Raw genomic sequence first — 20,026 nt, 5'->3', positions numbered from 1 at the left:
GTGCCCCAAAGGAGAGAGAGAGAGAGAGAGAAATAATAACTACAAGAGTGTTAAGGGGAAAAAAGCCTAAATGTTATCTGTTCAGAAATGCATTTATGCAACAATTCATATTTCAAAGCAAACGCACTAATAATAAAAACAATATAGTCCATGTCACCTTTCAAATTTATTAGTTACTATGGAGAAAATGCTAAAAAGATGTGGTGATAATATAGCATAATAATGAGATATTTACAAGCAATTTTTAAAGTGCTGGTCATTTTTGTCAGGGAACACCAAAGTAGGTAAAGGATTTTTGGCACATAAAAGCTGAAAGAATCAAAAACTCAAGATTTGTAACAATAGCAATACAAAGAGTTTATTACCCTAACACAGATCTTCTCATATTAAAATATCAATTAAAACATCTGGATGTCAATAGAATCCATAAAAGGAGGGGAAAGCTTTCATGCCTCGTTTTGCCCCCTGTAGAGGACAGAGAAGGAGAAGACAACAGAAAAGCAACAGCAAGTACTACAAACAATGAGCAAAATGCTCTAGAAAACCTTTAAATACCATTACAGTGCAAACCTTCTCAAACACACAGCCACCAAGCACATAATACATCCTAAAGCCACAGAGCACACTGTAACACAAACAGCAATACCACGCAAATAACAAAAAAACCAAGATACAATGCAAACAGTATTCAGCTCCCACACTATAGATGCTGAGCAAATACTACAAACAAATGAAAAGTGATTATGACTTTTAATCTCACAATTCTGACTTTTTTCTTGCAATTCTGAACAAAAAAGTTGGAACTGTGTGATTTAAACTCACAATTGTGAGGAAAAAAAGTTGTGTTTACCTTTTTTACTGTAGATTCCATGGCAGGGAAAAAAACAGAATTGCAAGATATAACCTCAGAATTCAGAGAAAAAATTTAAATGGCAGTGTTAATGAAAAAAAGTTGTTTTTAATATGTCTTGGTAATTTATGTAATTTTTGACAGTAATTAAAACGAGTCTGGTAGGGATAGAAATACAATGAGTCCAATTTTTGTTTAACAACATACTGATTGTTCAGCTGACGAAACGTCTTTCCAGAAAAAAACAAAAAAAAAACACGTTTTGTTGCCATTGCTGTCATTGCTGGCCAGTCAACTCATGTTAAATAAACCGCTCTTCTCACTACAAATCCCATATTAAAATTTAGTATCCAAAATGAAATACATCTACAGGTCATTATCATAATGGAGGACCTTTTAACCTCTAAACTGATGGAATAAATCATACAATGTAGATTTTCAGATCATTAATCAGATCAATTCCGATCAAGGTTAATGAGAGCAAAACCATTCAATAAATGTGTTGAGATAATTTATGGTAAAATTTTGTCATACATTCTGTTTTCATATTTGGCCTTTTTTAACTTCCCTCTGCTCTATGATCCTCACAGATGAACCCCACGCAGCAAAAAATGCAGGGTAGAGGGGTTCAGTGAATGTGGTCTGGACTCTGTGAAGGAGAGTCATTGTGTCAGAGACGCTGTAGAAGCACAGAGTTCCTGCTCTGTGATCCAGATACACTCCTATTCTAGAGGCAGCAGGGATACGGACCTGTGCTTTATCATGTAAGAAACAGAAATTCTGTAGATAATAGCCCAATCTCCAAGATACTTTATTCAAGCCAAGTTTACAGTCACCACTTTTTCCTTTACGACCAATTCCTTTGTAACAAACTGCTACAGCCCAGTTTTTCCCACAGCCATCAACCTCCCAGTAACAGCGTCCGTACAAACCCTCTCTACACAAGATGTAGGGAAACCCATCATCAAATCTTTCCGGGTGATCAGGATATTGCTGGACTTTATCTGAACTTGATGCTTTTCTGTTCTCTTCTGACAGTTTGAGGGTTTTGTTTGCAATGTTTGGATCTAGGTTAAGTTGACAGAAATCTGAGGAGGAGGAATGAATAAAAAATAAATTTGAACAAATTTGGTTTCAAAATGGTCACATGATGGTAACAGATCATATCCATTGATGTTTATCAGTTAATGAGTGTTTGCCTTGAAGTTCAACTTACACTGCAAAAAATCATTTTTGGTCTTTAGTTCTGGAGTCTTTGCAACATGGACATTTGACACTGGAGAGACGACACAAAACAAGTACATGGTTAATGTGTTGGTTAACTCCTACAGAGTATTAATGGCAATACAACATGTTAAGAGATTCAGACCTTCTCGAGATATTCTGGCTGTTTGCTGTTGACAGACGTCCTCCAAAACCTCTCTGAATGCTGAGATTGAAATGTCTTTAAAAGACAGATGAGTGTGTTGAGTGAAGCTGGGAACGTCTTCAAATGTTGGTAAAACACACACAGACTGACAGCTCTGAAATGAAAAAAATACTTCATTAGTGAAACAAAATAGATTTTTTATTGAACACAAAACAAGCGTGACACAATGGAGTTTCATTTAATAGATTCTTAACATTTTTGCATCACCTTCAGACAGTGGATCTGATCATAACTAGTCAGAAGTTTCTCAATCTCTGCTTGTGTTTTTCTGAGTTCTGTCAGCTCTTGATCCAGATGTTTGTGAAGTTTCTCTGCTCGATCTATCTCAGTCTTCTCCCGATCTCTGATCTGCTCTTTAATCTCAGAGTGTTTCTTCTCCAGAGAGCAGGTGAGCTCAGTGAAGACCTTCTCAATGTTCTCCACGGCCTCTTGTGCTGAACTCTGTTGGACAGGAACAACAGCCTAAATACTGTATTCATGTGACCAACATCAATTAAATGTATTATTCTGTAATCATAAATGAATCTTGCAATATATATATATATATATATATATATATATATATATATATATATATATATATACAGGTCCTTCTCAAAAAATTAGCATATTGTGAAAAAGTTCATTATTTTCCATAATGTAATGATAAAAATTAAACTTTCATATATTTTAGATTCATTGCACACCAACTGAAATATTTCAGGTCTTTTATTGTTTTAATACTGATGATTTTGGCATACAGCTCATGAAAACCCCAAAATTCCTATCTCAAAAAATTAGCATATCATGAAAAAGGTTCTCTAAACGAGCTATTAACCTAATCATCTGAATCAACTAATTAACTCTAAACACCTGCAAAAGATTCCTGAGGCTTTTAAAAACTCCCAGCCTGGTTCATTACTCAAAACCGCAATCATGGGTAAGACTGCCGACCTGACTGCTGTCCAGAAGGCCATCATTGACACCCTCAAGCGAGAGGGTAAGACACAGAAAGAAATTTCTGAACGAATAGGCTGTTCCCAGAGTGCTGTATCAAGGCACCTCAGTGGGGAAGTCTGTGGGAAGGAAAAAGTGTGGCAAAAAAACGCTGCACAACGAGAAGAGGTGACCGGACCCTGAGGAAGATTTGTGGAGAAGGACCGATTCCAGACCTTGGGGGACCTGCGGAAGCAGTGGACTGAGTCTGGAGTAGAAACATTCAGAGCCACCGCGCACAGGCGTGTGCTTTTGAACCAGAAACAGCGGCAGAAGCGCCTGACCTGGCCTACAGAGAAGCAGCACTGGACTGTTGCTCAGTGGTCCAAAGTACTTTTTTCGGATGAAAGCAAATTTTGCATGTCATTCGGAAATCAAGGTGCCAGAGTCTGGAGGAAGACTGGGGAGAAGGAAATGCCAAAATGCCTGAAGTCCAGTGTCAAGTACCCACAGTCAGTGATGGTCTGGGGTGCCATGTCAGCTGCTGGTGTTGGTCCACTGTGTTTTTTATCAAGGGGCAGGGTCAATGCAGCTAGCTATCAGGACATTTTGGAGCACTTCATGCTTCCATCTGCTGAAAAGCTTTATGGAGATGAAGATTTTGGATTTTCAGCACGACCTGGCACCTGCTCACAGTGCCAAAAACCACTGGTAAATGGTTTACTGACCATGGTATTACTGTGCTCAATTGGCCTGCCACCAACTCTCCTGACCTGAACCCCATAGAGAATCTGTGGGATATTGTGAAGAGAAAGTTGAGAGACGCAAGACCCAACACTCTGGATGAGCTTAAGGCCGCTATCGAAGCATCCTGGGCCTCCATAACACCTCAGCAGTGCCACAGGCTGATTGCCTCCATGCCACGCCGCATTGAAGCAGTCATTTCTGCAAAACGATTCCCGACCAAGATTTGAGTGCATAACTGAACATAATTATTTGAAGGTTGACTTTTTTTGTATTAAAAACACTTTTCTTTTATTGGTCGGATGAAATATGCTAATTTTTTGAGATAGGAATTTTGGGTTTTCATGAGCTGTATGCCAAAATCATCAGTATTAAAACAATAAAAGACCTGAAATATTTCAGTTGGTGTGCAATGAATCTAAAATATATGAAAGTTTAATTTTTATCATTACACTATGGAAAATAATGAACTTTTTCACAAAATGCAAATTTTTTGAGAAGGACCTGTATATATATATATATATATATATATATATATATATATATATATATATATATATATATATTGCCTTTTTATAGTGGATTAGTGTTAAAGTGATGTTTCTGAAAATAAATAAAACAAAAGGTGTTTTTGTGTTTGTGTGCACACAAGAACAATTTCAATCAATTTTTTTTTTCATGCATGCAAATTTTACTAAAGGTAGTCTGTAGGATTCTGTATTAATATGATGCATTGCATTTATTGTTTTATTCTCTTTTCTCCCCATTTACTCACTTTAAAAGATTTCACAGCTTCACTGAGATCTTGCTGACCTCTCTCTCGCTCCTCAATCAGTTTTTGACACGCCACATTTATTTCCTTTAACTCTTCCTGAGGATGTTAACATACAAAATCATTAAATAACAAAAGTAGAAATACACACCTTGCCAATCTCATCTTGTAATTGTTAAATATCAAGTAAGATATGCGTACTATTCTCCCAGTAATATAATTCATTGAAATAAATAACTTTATCAACTCAGGGAAAAAATGACAACTACCTGAAAATAGCATTCATTACCTTTTTACTAGTCCATTTTGAATCCACAGATATCATATTGTGGTTTACATGACTGTCAATCATACACAAACAACAAATGTATTGATGGTCATCCTGACAGTTATTTTTATGAGGTTTTTTTATGACTGTTGTATTGATGGTCATCCTGACAGTTGGAGGCTTGGACTAGTTTGTGCTTCATAAACGCAGGAGATTGATAGTGAGGCTGCAGGTGAGTTTGACAAAAGGAGGCCAAGCACTGCAGACAGGACTTTACAGCTCTGCTCTTCTCTGTAGTGCAGACATCACACTCCACAGCAGCTGTTTGTAGAGACGTCTTCTGCAGCGTCTCCATCATCTCCGCTATCAGAGTGTTCTTCTTCAGTAGAACTGTCTTGCGAAGTTGTAAATAAAAATTAACTTTTGGAATGCGTTTTACAAGAAAATAGTATTTTTGACTTTGTGCCTCAAAATTTCATTTTTTTCATCCTTTTGTTACTCATAGCCCTTAGGCTGTTGATACACGGGGCAACTTTTTTGAGCAATGTTGCTTGGGCACTTGAGAATGGGTAACAAACATATACTTTAGATCGGTCATGGGCCCTGTCTCAACTGGCTGCTCAGTAACAGCAACATTGCCCAAAGTTGCTCAGCAACATTGCTCAAAAAGTTGCACTGTGTATCATCAGCTTTATTATGGAAGCCCATTTCCGCCACTGAATAAAAAAAAAAAAAAAAAAAAAAAAAAAAAAAAAAAAAGGTTGTTGCGACTTTTTATCACACAATTCTGACTTTTTTCACAGAATTGTGAAATAGAAACTTGCAATTGTGAGTTATAAAGTAAGTTTTGATTGTTATTTGCTTAAGTTGAGTTTTGAGATATATGAATAAAGTAATGTTTGATAGATATAACAATTCGGATTTTGGATTTAAATAATAATTTTGTGTCAAGACCAGGACACACCAAGCCGACGTTTGGCTTTTATCCAAAGCGACTTACTGTGTTTTTGTTTGATTTTGATTTGATATACATATATATATAACGTTTTAATATTGTTTTATTATTTTTTTGTTAGTTTTTTTTATTAAGTGGGAGTGCATTCTTTTTAACTTTTGTGTTTTTGTTTGTGGTAAACAAGCACTGCTTTTGTATATCTTCGTTTATCTCGTAGGCTATATCTTTGTTTCGGTTTCTGTTTCTCCTTTTGAATGACGAATATATAGGCTACTGACAGTTAATTCCTCTCACGCATGCGCAGAACGCACGTGTTAGTTTGCCGTTGGCTGTTGGACTGATATGTTCTCAGAATTGCGAGATTATATCTAACAATTCTGACTTTATAACTCGCAATTGCGAGTTTGTATCACGCAATTATGAAACAAAAGTCAGAATTGTGAGATAAAAAATTATTACCTTTTTTTATTTTTTATTCAGTGGCAGAAACAGGCTTCCATAGAAGTACAGTGCATTCAGTGGATTGTACTGTTGTTCAGCGATTCTCTATTTCAGCTTCTAAAACGTATTTCTGAAACACGTTCTGTAGACAAAAACTCCATAAAAGTCTAGACAGGTGCGAGTCTTGAAAATTTAAATGGTGCATGCCACTGTAAGTCTATCCCTCACATCCTCGTTTTCATGAGTATTATATTCAATATGGCACCTAAACTGACTAAATGTCTATTTTGATGTCAGCCTATATCTGAACGAAACTTGAGAAAAACAAACTCAAACTCATTGTTACTTGCTGATCCTTTGTAATAATTACCTGCGGATTTTTACTAGCATTTAATAAGTGATTTTTTTTTTTTTTTTTTTTTGTACACCAACTTTTTGTCAGTGTACAACATTTTTATAGTAGTTATTTAAATAAAAGTATAACTCTGAAAGCTTTGTCTTAAGGAACAGATAAGCACGTCTGTTTACTACAGTTTACATGTAAGCATTCTTTAACTGATGAGGACTTTTTTCAACACAGGCAAATCTAAAACAATTAGCTCCATATTAAATTAATTTCTTACCTGCTTAGACAATTAAACAAGTCATTACCTCGCATGCAGATCTGACCCAAACTACAGCAGTTTGGACCTGTGAATGCTGAATCACTCGTGCAACAAGTTTAAAGTAAGTTTTGTGTTTACTGGAATTCACACAGACATTTCCTGATTTTCCATGTCAAACAAAATTCCTCAGTGCACGTGAGAAAGTAAAAATAAAGCAAAGAACGGCAGCGTAAAGGAGGCTGTGTCTAACAACACAGCAAAAACACAATTCAGAAATTTCTAACTTTTGTTCAGTGAGAGTGATATCTCTAAGACAAAACCCAGAATCTCCATCCAAGCCAAAATATGCACGTCCTTCTTTGTTTTCTTAGATGCATTTATTTTCCATATGATCATCTGCTGAATATTAATGTCATAATGAACAGTGACAACAGAGCAGGTCACACCAAACTGAGTGTAAACAAAACAACCAAACACTGAAACAAAAAAAACAAAACACTGGAGTTGTGACATACCATGAAGGCATAAAAGAGTGAGAGGATGAGATACAAAACTGCATCATAAAGAAAAACATGAATTTTGACAAAATTTTAATGACTGACTGTTTTTCTGTCTGCAAAAAAAAAAAAAAAAAAAAAAAAAAAAAAAAAATTGTCTTATTTTCCTGAAAAAAAAAAAAAACAACATTCTTATAACAAGATCAATTTACTTGAAACTGAGAAACAAATATAAATATGACTAGGATATAAATACAGATAGATATAAAGACATTCTCAATAAATATACACTGCAAATTTTTCTTAAGAACAAAATAAAACTAAATAAATCAAACAAAACAGATTTATACTTTAAATTATAATGAAGTATTAATACATTGTAATCATTAAATTACTTAATGTTAAAAATAGCTTAATTCAAGATATATTGTCTAAAAATGTCTTCATATCTAATGCAATTTTGCTTCTCAAACAAACTGATCTTAATCAATGAATGTCTTGTTTTTTTGTTTTTACTGCAAAATGACAAAAATGCCATTTTCTTTTGCAGCATGAAACTCTTTTCTATGGCATTTAGCACAGCGGCCACAAACGCTCTTTGAATTTTTTTTTTTTTTTTTTTTTTTTTTTTTTTGTGTGTGTTCAATGTGTTTTTGGGATGGGATCGACAACATACCCGACAAAAAAATAAACTTATTTTGTGTTACTGTGCAATGAATTTCTTGCATAATACCTGCCTTTCTTTATTTTTCTTTTTTACAATTTTAAATGAATATTCCTTATTTCATTAGTAATTCTGCTGCTGAGTACATACATTTATTTAAGTTTTTTTTTTGTGCCAACAACCTATTTTGGCTGCAAAGATTGTTACATTCATGTGTTAAGGTCAAATAGGGGCTACAAACACACGATAGCAGGAATAAACGGACAAATATGACACTCTGAGACTAGCACACAATCACCTGTACAGTGTTAAAACAACTAAACACACTCTTAGATGTCTGTTTTTGCATACATGTGTCTGTGCACACAGTGTCAGGTATATGCATCAATGCAATATCGTTTTGCTTTTACATTGCATGGTTGTAAGTGCAACCTGATTGGCTGTTCCCAGACAGGAAGTGAGCCTCAGAACGGATCCTCTCCAAATCCTTTCCAGCTCAAATCTCAAGAAAATCCAGTGAAGCTTTGATCGCCATCATAGCACCGCAGTGATGCCGACAACCCCCTCAAACACCAGCCAACATAAGAACAGCTTCTCTGACAGAAATAACCTGCTGAATCCACACACAAGATCTATCTGACGTGAAGTGCTGTTTGAGATGGAAAAACAAACTCTGAGGAGGCTAAAGGTGAACTGACTGTCAAGGCTTTTTAGAAGCAGCATCATTTTAAGGAACATTAAAAGACTGAAAGTTAAGGAAAACCAAGAAACGAGAACATTGATTTCTAGACACAACCTTTTTAGTCATTTCCCTTTTCCTCCTAACACCGTCCTCTCCAAAGACACTCCCAAATGGTGAATGAAACCACACAGCTTTTTGTCCATGAGGTCAAAGTTTAGCCATCAAGCAAGTAGACCACGAACTCGTAGGTGCACATCATGACAGCAGTATTGGGGATCTGTCTGACCACATGTGTGGTGAGTCCTCGGTAAAGAGCTCGATAGCTCTCCTCTCTAATCACCAGGCTGAGACTCTGGAAGAACGAGCGGTACTTGGTGCCTTCTTCTCTTAGCCGTGTGCGGATTACCTCTGCAGAGCCAAACAGAAAAACAAATATGCTCAGAATTGATTACAAACGATTAATAGTAAACATGAAACCCAAAATGATACTGTCTGTATCCCCTTTTACTTTTTATATACCATTCAAACATTTAAGGTCAGTAAGCATTTGTTTCATTACAAGTGTTATTGAGAATAAAATGTTATTGCAATTTAAAAGAACTGTTCCCAATTACTAGAATATTGCCATAACTTTTACTACCTTCTGATCACACTGCAAAAAAAATAAAAGTGTTCTTCCTCACTATTTTTGTCTTATTTTCTAGGTCACACATCTTAAGAATTATCAAGATATAGTTACTTGAGAAGCAAAACGTGTTTTCTGTGAAACTGATCAAACTGAATTTGAGTTTATGATTAAAACAAGGACAAATATCAGTCGAAACGCTCAGAAAAATCAACCCAAAAATCTAAATTATGTGATCATTTACTCACCCACATGTTGTTTCATAAAGGTTTGGAACAACATGAGGGTGAGTAAACTTTTTCAAGGAAAAACAAGTTTTCATACCCCACTGACAGATATTTGTTCGTATTCTAAGTATAAATTTGCTTACCTTTGTCCATTTTTTGCAGAAAACAACACTTAATTTCTCTAATTTGCATCTTAAGTAAATGTATCTTGATTTAATGATGTTTAGATATTTGTATGGGAAAAAAAATACTGAGGAAGATGATTTATAATTTTGTTTTTAAAATGTGTGAATAATTTTTTGTGTTCCTACTGATCACATTGCACTTTCTGCTCTGATTTAAATCCCTTTTAAGGCTTTAAATTGTGGAGGGGTGAATTAAGACTATTTAAGACCCTCAGAAACACTGTTAAATGTCTTTACTGTCACTTTTGCTCCGTTTAATCATTAATGCATCCTTGCTGAAAAGAATTCAAATCTTTTGAACAGCCGTGTATGTAACATTCTGGAAGTAAAATAGGTTGTTAATGATGTTTCATGTTGACTTCAAGATGAGATGGTGCTCTGATGGTAAGATGCACATGCTCACCGTGTGGATAGGCTATGCAGGTGGCGCAGGTCTTGGAAGTGGCGGCTGCCAGCATCATGCCCATGAAGTCCGACGCGTCCTTGGCTGTGTCCTCGGCCCCATCCATGTGCGATGCTGCTTTGGCATCTAAAAGACGCCGTTTTATGCTTTCGTAGATCACAAAGTGAATCACAGTCTCTGAGATGCCCGCGTAAGACGCAGACATGCCGCGGTAAAACCCGCGTAGACCGTCCGTCTGATACACGCGCCGCACACACTCAAACGCGTTCATGCGACGCTCCCCGCGTTTCCTGTGCAGAGACAAATACAAAACTTAGTTTGGAATCATGAACAATAAGCACCAGGTCATGTTAAAATTATAATCTACTTGCATAATGTCACATATCTGCTTGCATTTACCTGGCGTCCAACTGTAGACGTGTCTTAATTAACCAAATTGGGTTGGTTGCAGTTATAGCCGTAAACCCTGATTGAAGCAGAAGAGGAAAGTTTAAGATGCAAATTTACTAAACACAGAAATGAGCACAAGCTTTCACACACTTACAGATATTTTGCAAAATTAGCTACTTTTTAAACACTAATGTTTTATAACACACTACTATTCAAAAGTTTGAGGTCGGTAAGATTTTTTTTTTTTTTTTTTTTTTTACATTTTTTTTAAATTAATACTTTTGTTCAACAAGGATGCATTAAATTGACATTAAAGACCTTTGCGATGCATTATTAAAAAAGATTTCCATTTCAAATAAATGCTGTTCTTTTGAACTTTTAATTCATCAAAGAATCCTAAAAAAAATGTACCATGGTTTCCACAAAAATATAAAGCAGCATAACTGTGTTCGACACTGATATTAATAAGAAATATTCCTTGAGCAGCATATTAGAATGATTTGAAAGATCATGTGATTGTAAAATATATTCAAATAAAAACATTTTAAATTGTAATAATTTAAAAATATCACTGTTTTTACTGTATTTTTGATCAAATAAATGCAGTCTTAGAAAACATAAGAGACTTCTTTCAAAAACACTAATAAATCTCATCAACCTCAAACTTTTAAACACTTTTGAATATTTCGGTTTTACATAAAGGGCCGTCCTGATAGCAAGCATGACACTATTAAACAACAGCAGGCAGTGCAAGAAAGTTTTTTTAGTAAAATCATCCAAATTCATTTTGATAAAACAGTTGTTGTCGGACATTACATTTAGGTTTAAAATTAACCATATTTATTTATAATTTGTGTGCTTGTTTTTCTTGATACACAGTGTCCTGCTGCTTTAAAACTGGACTTAACATTTGTTTTTGTTTATATCTTTGCACAATGTGAGCATAATTTATATATTATAGCACCGAATTTGCAAATTGTTTGGAGGAAAACATTGCAGCTCAGAGTTACAGGCCTAGTTTTCAACCAATACTACACTCCTCACATGATTTTCTTCTGAATGACTTTCTGTCTATCATCTTCATAAACAATGAAAAAGCAGCTTAAAGGTGTAAGAAAACTCTAGCATAGTACGAGAGTTAATCTAAATCCTTCTTGGCTACAGTCCAGGTGACAGGAGACCAACACACACACACACACACACACACACACTCTCTCTTCTGGCCGTGTGGCAGGTCTTTATTGAGTGCTTGAGCGCTGTGACATTTATTAGCCTGTTACTCAGAGATACAGCATGGAACAAAAGGAAAAAGTTGCAATTCCAATCCGCTGGACGAATCGACACATGCAATTAAGCAGTAAACGGTTTATATTTTATGAGCCCATCAAAATCGAGGAAACAGGATGTAGTTGGATTGCATGCTCTAAGTTACCTGCAATCCCAGCAGACATCATGTGCACCTGCGTGGAGTTTGGCTCCAACACGCAGTTCAGTCTCTCCTTTGAGCTGGAATAGGCGGCGAAGTAGATGGCCCTGAAAACACAGCAGGACACATGAGTGACAACACACAACGCTATTACACCCTACTGAACTACAACACACCGGTCAGGCTGGTTTTGGCCACTTTGGTCTTTGGTAATTTACCAATTATCCGATTAATCTGATTACATCATCTTGGCCAGCTTTGGAGACTTTCTAAACCAGCCAAGACAAGCAGATCGCCAATTAAGCTGGTTTAAAATGTTCTTTTCAGGAGGAAAACTGGTCATTAGCTGGTCCAAGTCATTTATTATCTCCAACAAACTAACCTCATACTAGTTTAAGGTGGGTTTTGAAACAAGCTGGTTGGTGACCAGCTAATTTCTAGTTTAGACCAGCTAAAAACTATCCACCAATTTCCAAACACAACTAACAAAGATTATGATTTTTCAAGAGATTAAATGCAATTCTGCCAAATGCAGAATCATTTTTACATTCACAGAATTGTTCACATTCATACATTTATATTTGGTTTTCATAGCCTTGATTTTTAATTTTTTCAGTAAAATAGAAATTCTCTGATTAACATCATATCGGCGAGACTGGAAGACTTACTTAATTGAGTGAGCAATTTATTTTGGCTTTTTTAATTTGTTTTTTGCAGGAGGAATGGTGGTTATTTGGTGGTTGTTGTTGGTTATTTTCTACAAACTAACATACTAGCTCAAGGTGGGTTTTTAAACAAGCTGGTAGGTGACCAGCTAGTTTCCAGCTAAGAAACCATCTACCATGTTCTAAACACAACTAGTAAATCTTGGCAAGGCTGGGAGACTGACTAAACCATTTAGGCTGGTTTAAGGTGCTCTTTTCAGCAGGTAAGCTGAATATAAACTCCAAGATAGACATTATCTGCAACAAACCAAACTCATACTAGTTTAAGGTGGGTTTTTGAACAAGCTGGCTCGTCAACTAGTCAAAGACCAGCTAATTTACAGCTCAGACCAGCTAGAAACCATCTACCGTGTTCCAAACACAAACCAAAGGATAAATGCAAAGCTGGCAAATACAACATGATTTCACTCCCCACCTTCTGGAACGCCCATTGTGTGACTATGATGCCTACGTAGGCAGCTCACGAGGACAGCATGTTCCTCACAAACCCTCGCATGTAACCGCAAATGTTTGCACATGCACTATCCTGAAGCCCTTAACTGATGGACGGTGAGCACTCCAACAGGAAAACACTCTCTACACTCTCCGCAACTAATCTCAAGTTTGATCTCGCCTTCCTGCCTGTAGAACACACACGTTTACATAAGCTGCTCTTAAAGTAACAGGTCCGGCACTGATTCATCATGCATGCCTCATTTGACAAACGCTTTATCATGAATGCATGCACATAAAACATCTGTTTATACAGACACTAAATGTTAAAACCACCATTTATCATGGCCACTAATTTATGCAATTGCTCTTTAAGCTGTGCTGTTCTCTTGGAGCCGCCTGAGGTTTGTTACACCTCTGCTGAAGGCAGAAACGGCCCTGTTGGATTTCAGAATATGAGCTTCATTGTTCCAGAAAACCTCAAAAATGCAGGAAAGAGCAGGGTTTAACACCTTTAATCAACAGTTGTTAAATGAGCTCAAGACACTTTCAGTGGCCTGGAAAAAACATATTTTTGATGTTGATCATAAATTATATTGAAAATATAATAAGTCTTAAAGGGACAGTTCACCCAAAACTGTGGCACACAAAAGAAGTCATTGTTTGGACAGTCAAAAAAAACACAGAGTCATTTCTCAAAATATCTATTCAGTTCTAAAGTTGAGAGTAAGTCATACAGGATTTGAACAAGATGCATGTCATTAAATAATGAGAGAATTTAATTTTTGGGAGAACTATCTTTTTAATTGGGGGCTCAGATTACCCCAAGTTTGCACCCTGCATGGCTGATTGTGACCTGTGAAATAACCCTAAACTGAAAGCTGAATTCAGACTTGTGTCTGTGTGTTTTTTTTTTTCAAGCTCTGTAAATTTGCAGCTTTACCGGCTGAGCAGGGATTGCATCAGTCACACTGCAGCACACACAGCTCAGCTTGCTGAGATAAAGGTGTTTTGATCTGCCTGTGTAACTGTATGAATGCACAAACACTCACCGCGAAGGAGCCACTCCAATCAGATTGGGCCCCAGGCCCCGAAATAAAGAACGAGGGCCTTCCTTCTCAAGAATTAATCTGAGAAAGACAGAGAGAGAAACATATCAACAGAAGTGCAAGGCAAACGTACCAAAATAACACTTTTGTTCTGAATGGCTTTGTGGAGTCTGGAGTTGGTAAAACATGTAATGTTGTTCCCGGGAAATATTTGGGGGCTGAGGTAAAATATGTCTTATATTTCACTCCAAAATCAATGGTTAATTTTTTTATTTTTATTTAATTGAGCATGAAAATGAATTCTAATTTAATAACATTTAAGATTTTTTTTTTCATTGTGACTTTATATTCATAACAATTAAACAATTCAAGCAAATTAGAAATTATCCAAATTCTTATGCAAAAATAATAACGATAATATTGCTTGTTGAACTATATTTATAGATAAAAATGGGGCTTAATTGTCATGAAAATAAAACTTAACAGCCCTATAAGCAGGCCTCAATTTTAATTATGAAAACTTTTTTTTTTTTTTAATATGTGAAGGTGTTGGCACAATATTTTGTTATATAAATGAGCTGATTTGTTTTGGAATGAAATAGAACACAAACATTTCTTTGTGAGAGTCACCAAAATATTTTTTTAATCCTTCGATCAGCCAATAAGACAGACACGCCTAGGAAGAACACGTCCAAACAAAGAAATTCCTCAAAGACGCACGTAAAACATTTCTCTTGTGTGAGGTGTGGGAACTTGTCAACACACACATACAGTATAAAAGAAAGTCATAAAGAGACGCTAAATAAAGAAGTTCAGGTTGTTCAAAAGTTATTTATATTCCATCTTGACTTCGTTTTATACAATCTTAATACTCTGTTTATTCTTTAACCCCAGTGGTTTGCAACTGGCAGGTTGTGACAGAAAAACGGGCCACATAAGGTCATATACATCAGGCAAGAAAACAATGCTAGATGGAAATAATAAAAAGCAACTACCCATGTAATTGGGTGTAATTTGTCATAATTGGTATTGAACTTATCAACTTTTAAAAAGGAGGCAAAAACACTTCCCATTCCTTTTTTTTATTGACGTCAAAGTAAATGCGTCCAATCAATGTCTACAATACTAAGATGCAATTTCAATTTCCAAAACAGACAGACAGGTTGTGTAACAAGCCATAAACCGTGGAGGAGTGTATATGATGTCAGAGTCATTTACTTACCGTATTAAATTAATAAAGACCAAAGTCGATCGAAATGTCTTTGTGTTTAGTATTTTGGTACCTTTCTGTGATGTATAACCCGAGTTAAACTTTGAGGACAAGGGGCCCGTTCTGAGAGCCAGTGATTCTCACACACACACACACACACACACACACACACACTCATCAGCCGAGAGCCAAGCACCAGGACGCAGTGTTTTAGTGTGAGGGCAGTGATTGGTTGAGTAAGGGGGAGTGGAAACCACTGTGAACAGTCTCTTTATAAAGAAAGCAGAAAGAAAGAGGCAAAGAGAGGGCATTATATACTTCATGCAGTATGCGCTGTATAAACACTGAACTTCTGCTTTGGTCATGTATATATTTATATATTACATATGTGGAACCAACTAGAATCAAAACTCTTAGACTGCAAACCAACGTTCCTTATTTTGTCTCGTCTTCTGACTTTATTTAGTCACATTTGTTGGTGTAATGAAGAAATATGACCACATTTTTGGAAAGAGTCGACAGAAAGGGGGCGTTTCCTCTGGCAGGGAAGATGGACGCTTGGTTTTAGGCCCACAAACCATAGAGCATGTGTTTACGAAATCCTGAGCTCATGCAACGCAGACTCAACATCCTCACAACGCAGATGTAACATTCGCACTGTTCCAGTACAGGGTGTTGCCTGTATCCAGAACTAAAACCAACATGTTAAATCGGATGAGTAAATATTATTGTCTTCGTATTTAGTATACATATATGTATGAATAAATATGTATAATATAGAATTGATGTATAAAATATAATTATTATATAAATATATTAATTGAATAATATATTTATGTACCTCAGTATTGTATCACAGTATGGTATCATGATTTTACCTCCGTTAATATCCAAAAAACATGGAAATAGCATGGTACTTTTTTGTTAGTGTACTTACAGAATAAAAGAAGGCAATGTGTATGCATGCACTGCACAAAATGTAAATAGGTTGAAACTTGTTTAAAAGTACCTGAGGCAGTGAAGGGGCCCCGGAGGTGCCACACGTGCCACGCTGGCTCCATTAACTGTGCTCAGATGCATCTCAGAGATGCAGAGCGTTATTGAGGAAGACTGAAGCCTCGTCTTCACCACCTCTAACGGACAGGTCAGGATCGCACCCACCGTGCCTCCACATCTGAGAGACACAGAGAGAAAGCTATTTCAGAGACTTGGTGGGGTTTTTTTCTGCACATAAGAATTGATTAAAAGAAATTATGTTGAAAATATGGTCGAATTCTGTCAATAGCGGTCAAAAGTTTGACCTCACAATGTAGGGCATTCATCCCATGACTTCTTATCTGAAAGCCACGAGACTTCAGTCGAACATCACAACTCAGATATAGAGGAAATGAGGGTGATAGAATTTCAACTCTAATGTGAAATTTGAGTTGCCGTTAATCGGCTCCAACACTTGCACTCGTGCCACAAGATGTGGGTCAGTAAACACAGTAACCCGAACCACCCCTCACCTCCCGAAAACAACCTGATATCAGTGTTTTCCAATGGAAAAACGGCATCTGAAATGTGAGGTGTGATGCTTGTGATACAAATCTAAAGCTGCAGAAATGTTGTTGAGGAGCAGCTTATTAGAAAAAGATTTACTGCATGTGAAAAAAGTATCATATAGCAATACCATGGTAATTTTGATTGTTATTTACATATATGAAAACACTGTAAGATAAAAATGTTATGCAATACTGTGCAGTTCCTAATAACAGGAGTATATGGGACATAAAGACGTGATAAAAAGCCAGTTTTTTGACGGTATCATGTAGACACAGAGTGCCAGTCAATAGTTCTATTTTAAAATGCGCTGGTTTATCAGAGGACAGATATTTAGAGCACAGGCTACAATCACTGAATATCAGTTCCAGGCAAGATGAGTCCCTCGTGCTGCTTCAGGAAAGCACACTACCCTAACAGATCAGTTCCAGAAAACTATGACTGTCACTTATAAAAAGACATTCTTGCTGTTAAAGTATTACTAAAGAATAAAGATTCAAACCTTCTATTTAATTTTTACGCCTAGAAATATTTTTTCAAGAATAAGAACACAAATATCCTGAGGTTTCTCTCTCTATATAGACTGTAATATAAACATCAGTGTGGCTGAATTCAAGGACTCTTGGCACGGCTGTGCGAAAATTATGCAACGTCATACTGCAAACCACAATGTGTTGTTTATATTCAGGTTTGTTTGTGCTTGTTGATTTTCTGTCTGTTTCAGAATCAAGCTGAATGTCTATATATCAGTGATTCATTGAGTGAAGACATTATTAGCCCTAAATGACTCTATAACATCCGTCAGGTCCCGTGTTACATCAGATTTATTCTTCCTGGGAAACGCAAACTTATTGGACGTGTGCAGCAATCAGACCTCCTTTATGTATGTACAGTATAAACAGTGGGAATGTAAACATATTAATGTATACTGCATCAAACATATGTTGAAATACTCCTGTGCACTGAAAAGAGATCTCATCATCACAGCTTTAAACGATCATGGAGTAGACTTTGGTATATTGTGTGTTATGGTACTGATCTTTTCAGTGTTTGGGGAAATATTTTTGACCTGGTAAACCCAACAAGTTAATTAGCACCTAATTAACATCGATCTTATTTAAATAAATAGGAATATGTTGTCTCTGAATTAAAATTCAGAATTTTTGTAATCACAATTACTAAAGTTACTCTAAGAAAAACTAAAAGCTGAATTGATCTTCAAACTCAGTCTGTCACCCTGACGCTTCTCATGTCCATCATAACCAAACAAAAACTCAATTGTTCTCTAAAATGGTTGGTAACAGCAACAGCATGGGGTACAGGGTTTTTTGTTTGTTTTTGTTGTTTTAAATAAATAAATAAAACGCATATACATGCCAAATGAACTAAAATATGGTCATAACAAAATTGCTAATTTCCCTTATTTTTAACACATAAAACTCAAAAGGAAAGTTAAGAAGCTTTGGCAAAACAGAAACCTGTCAAAACTTTCAAACATGAGAAAATGTTGTTACAAAACAAAATAAAAACACACACATGATAAAAATTTATTTATATCTTTAAAACTAATATGAAAAATCTAAAAAGGTTATTTATATATATATATATATATATATATATATATATATATATATATATACACACACATATAATGGTTTTCTATTTTAATATACTTTAAAATATAATTTATTGCTGTGATCAAAGCTGAATTTTCAACACCACTGCAGTCTTCTTCAGTGTCACAAAATCCTTCAGAAATCTATTTTAATATGCTGATTTATTATCAGTGTTGGAAACAGTTGTGCTGCTTAATAAACGTTAAAAAGAACAGCATTTATTCAAAAAATAAATCTTTTTTTTAACAATTTAAGTGTTTATTATCACTTTTTATTAATTTAACACATCCTTGCTGAATAAAAGCATTCATTTCTTGTTTCCAACACCGATAATAAATCAGCATTTAAGAATGATTACTGAAAGATCATGTGACACTGAAGAAGAATGGAGTAATGATACTGAAAATTCAGCTTTGATCACAGCAATAAATTATATTGTAAAGTATATTAAAATAGAAAACCATTATTATAAATTGCAATAATATCTCACATTATTACTGTTTTTTTTTTAAGCAGAAGAGGCTTCTTTAAAAACCATTACAAATCTTACTGATCCCAAAGCTGTGTGTGTGTGTGTATAACATTTATAAAAAAATAAAAAAAGTAAAGTGTAAAAAATTTGTATAATAAATACAATTAACTATTATTAGTAGTAGTTCAGGACTCTTCTTGAAGAGTGAAGCTGTCTCACCCTCCAGCAAACAGATGCACCAGTGTGTCTCTCTGGCTCATCTCGGCTCATTCTCTCCTGGGTTCACCGGACTGAGCAGCAATGTGTCCGTGTGCGTCTGGCGCTCATGCGGGTGTGCGTCGCGTCGTGGTCACTATCAGCCACTTTATGCAACCTCAACTCGTTTCGGCGCGGCTTCGCCTCCAACAAACCCCCGCTGATCGATCCACGGGCGTCACTTCTTCAATAGTCGGTCTGAAAGTGAGTCTGCGGTGAAGAGGTGACTTCATATCACCGATCTGGGTCAAAATCCATTTGGCAGGTCAGACCAGGAGGCACAGAGCGTGCACGTCTGCCCCGCACGCAGTTCACCTTCTTCGTGCTCACTCACATTCCGCGACGCGAACGCGCTCACGGTTGACTCTGGACCAATCAGAGAGCGCAAAACAAAAGCGTCTATTGGTCGGCTTTCAGTTGACGTCACCAAAGCCCGCCTCCATCAAGCGCCTTTCACGTGATCTCTGCTCTTTCACATACATGCAAATTAGTCGTGGGTTACATATGTGATAAAACTAAAATAAAAAAATGACGACCTTTGCCAGAAATAACTAAACTATATTTATTATGTGCCTAATACACCGATACAAGTACTTTGAAATTATTTTCCCTTAGAAATTGCTAATAATTTCTCAAATTTACAAAGA

General features: G+C 36.1%; 1 protein-coding gene and 1 pseudogene across 2 annotated transcripts; both read right to left on the bottom strand.

Annotated features, from left to right (window-relative positions):
- Nucleotides 1–983: 983 nt before the first annotated feature.
- LOC109103967 lies at nucleotides 984–8,525 on the bottom strand (annotated as a pseudogene).
- On the bottom strand, nucleotides 7,986–19,735 carry LOC109103961 (solute carrier family 25 member 36-A-like). 2 transcript variants are annotated; one of them, XM_019117298.2, is made up of 7 exons: nucleotides 19,344–19,734; nucleotides 16,504–16,668; nucleotides 14,288–14,365; nucleotides 12,085–12,185; nucleotides 10,662–10,728; nucleotides 10,263–10,552; nucleotides 7,986–9,230 (listed from the first exon to the last, which is right to left on the bottom strand). In XM_019117298.2, the coding sequence occupies exons 1-7, from the start codon at nucleotides 19,382–19,384 to the stop codon at nucleotides 9,037–9,039; spliced, it is 936 nt and encodes a 311-aa protein (XP_018972843.2). In that variant the 5' UTR covers nucleotides 19,385–19,734; the 3' UTR covers nucleotides 7,986–9,036. The 2 variants fall into 2 exon arrangements, with proteins under 2 accessions (XP_018972843.2, XP_042627761.1); XM_042771827.1 differs by lacking the exon at nucleotides 16,504–16,668 and having other exon boundaries at nucleotides 19,344–19,735.
- Nucleotides 19,736–20,026: the final 291 nt, after the last annotated feature.

Source organism: Cyprinus carpio, chromosome A15 (assembly GCF_018340385.1).
Source record: "Cyprinus carpio isolate SPL01 chromosome A15, ASM1834038v1, whole genome shotgun sequence".
In the NCBI taxonomy this organism is placed as follows: domain Eukaryota; kingdom Metazoa; phylum Chordata; class Actinopteri; order Cypriniformes; family Cyprinidae; genus Cyprinus; species Cyprinus carpio.
This window is presented reverse-complemented; position numbering and strand designations above follow the sequence as displayed.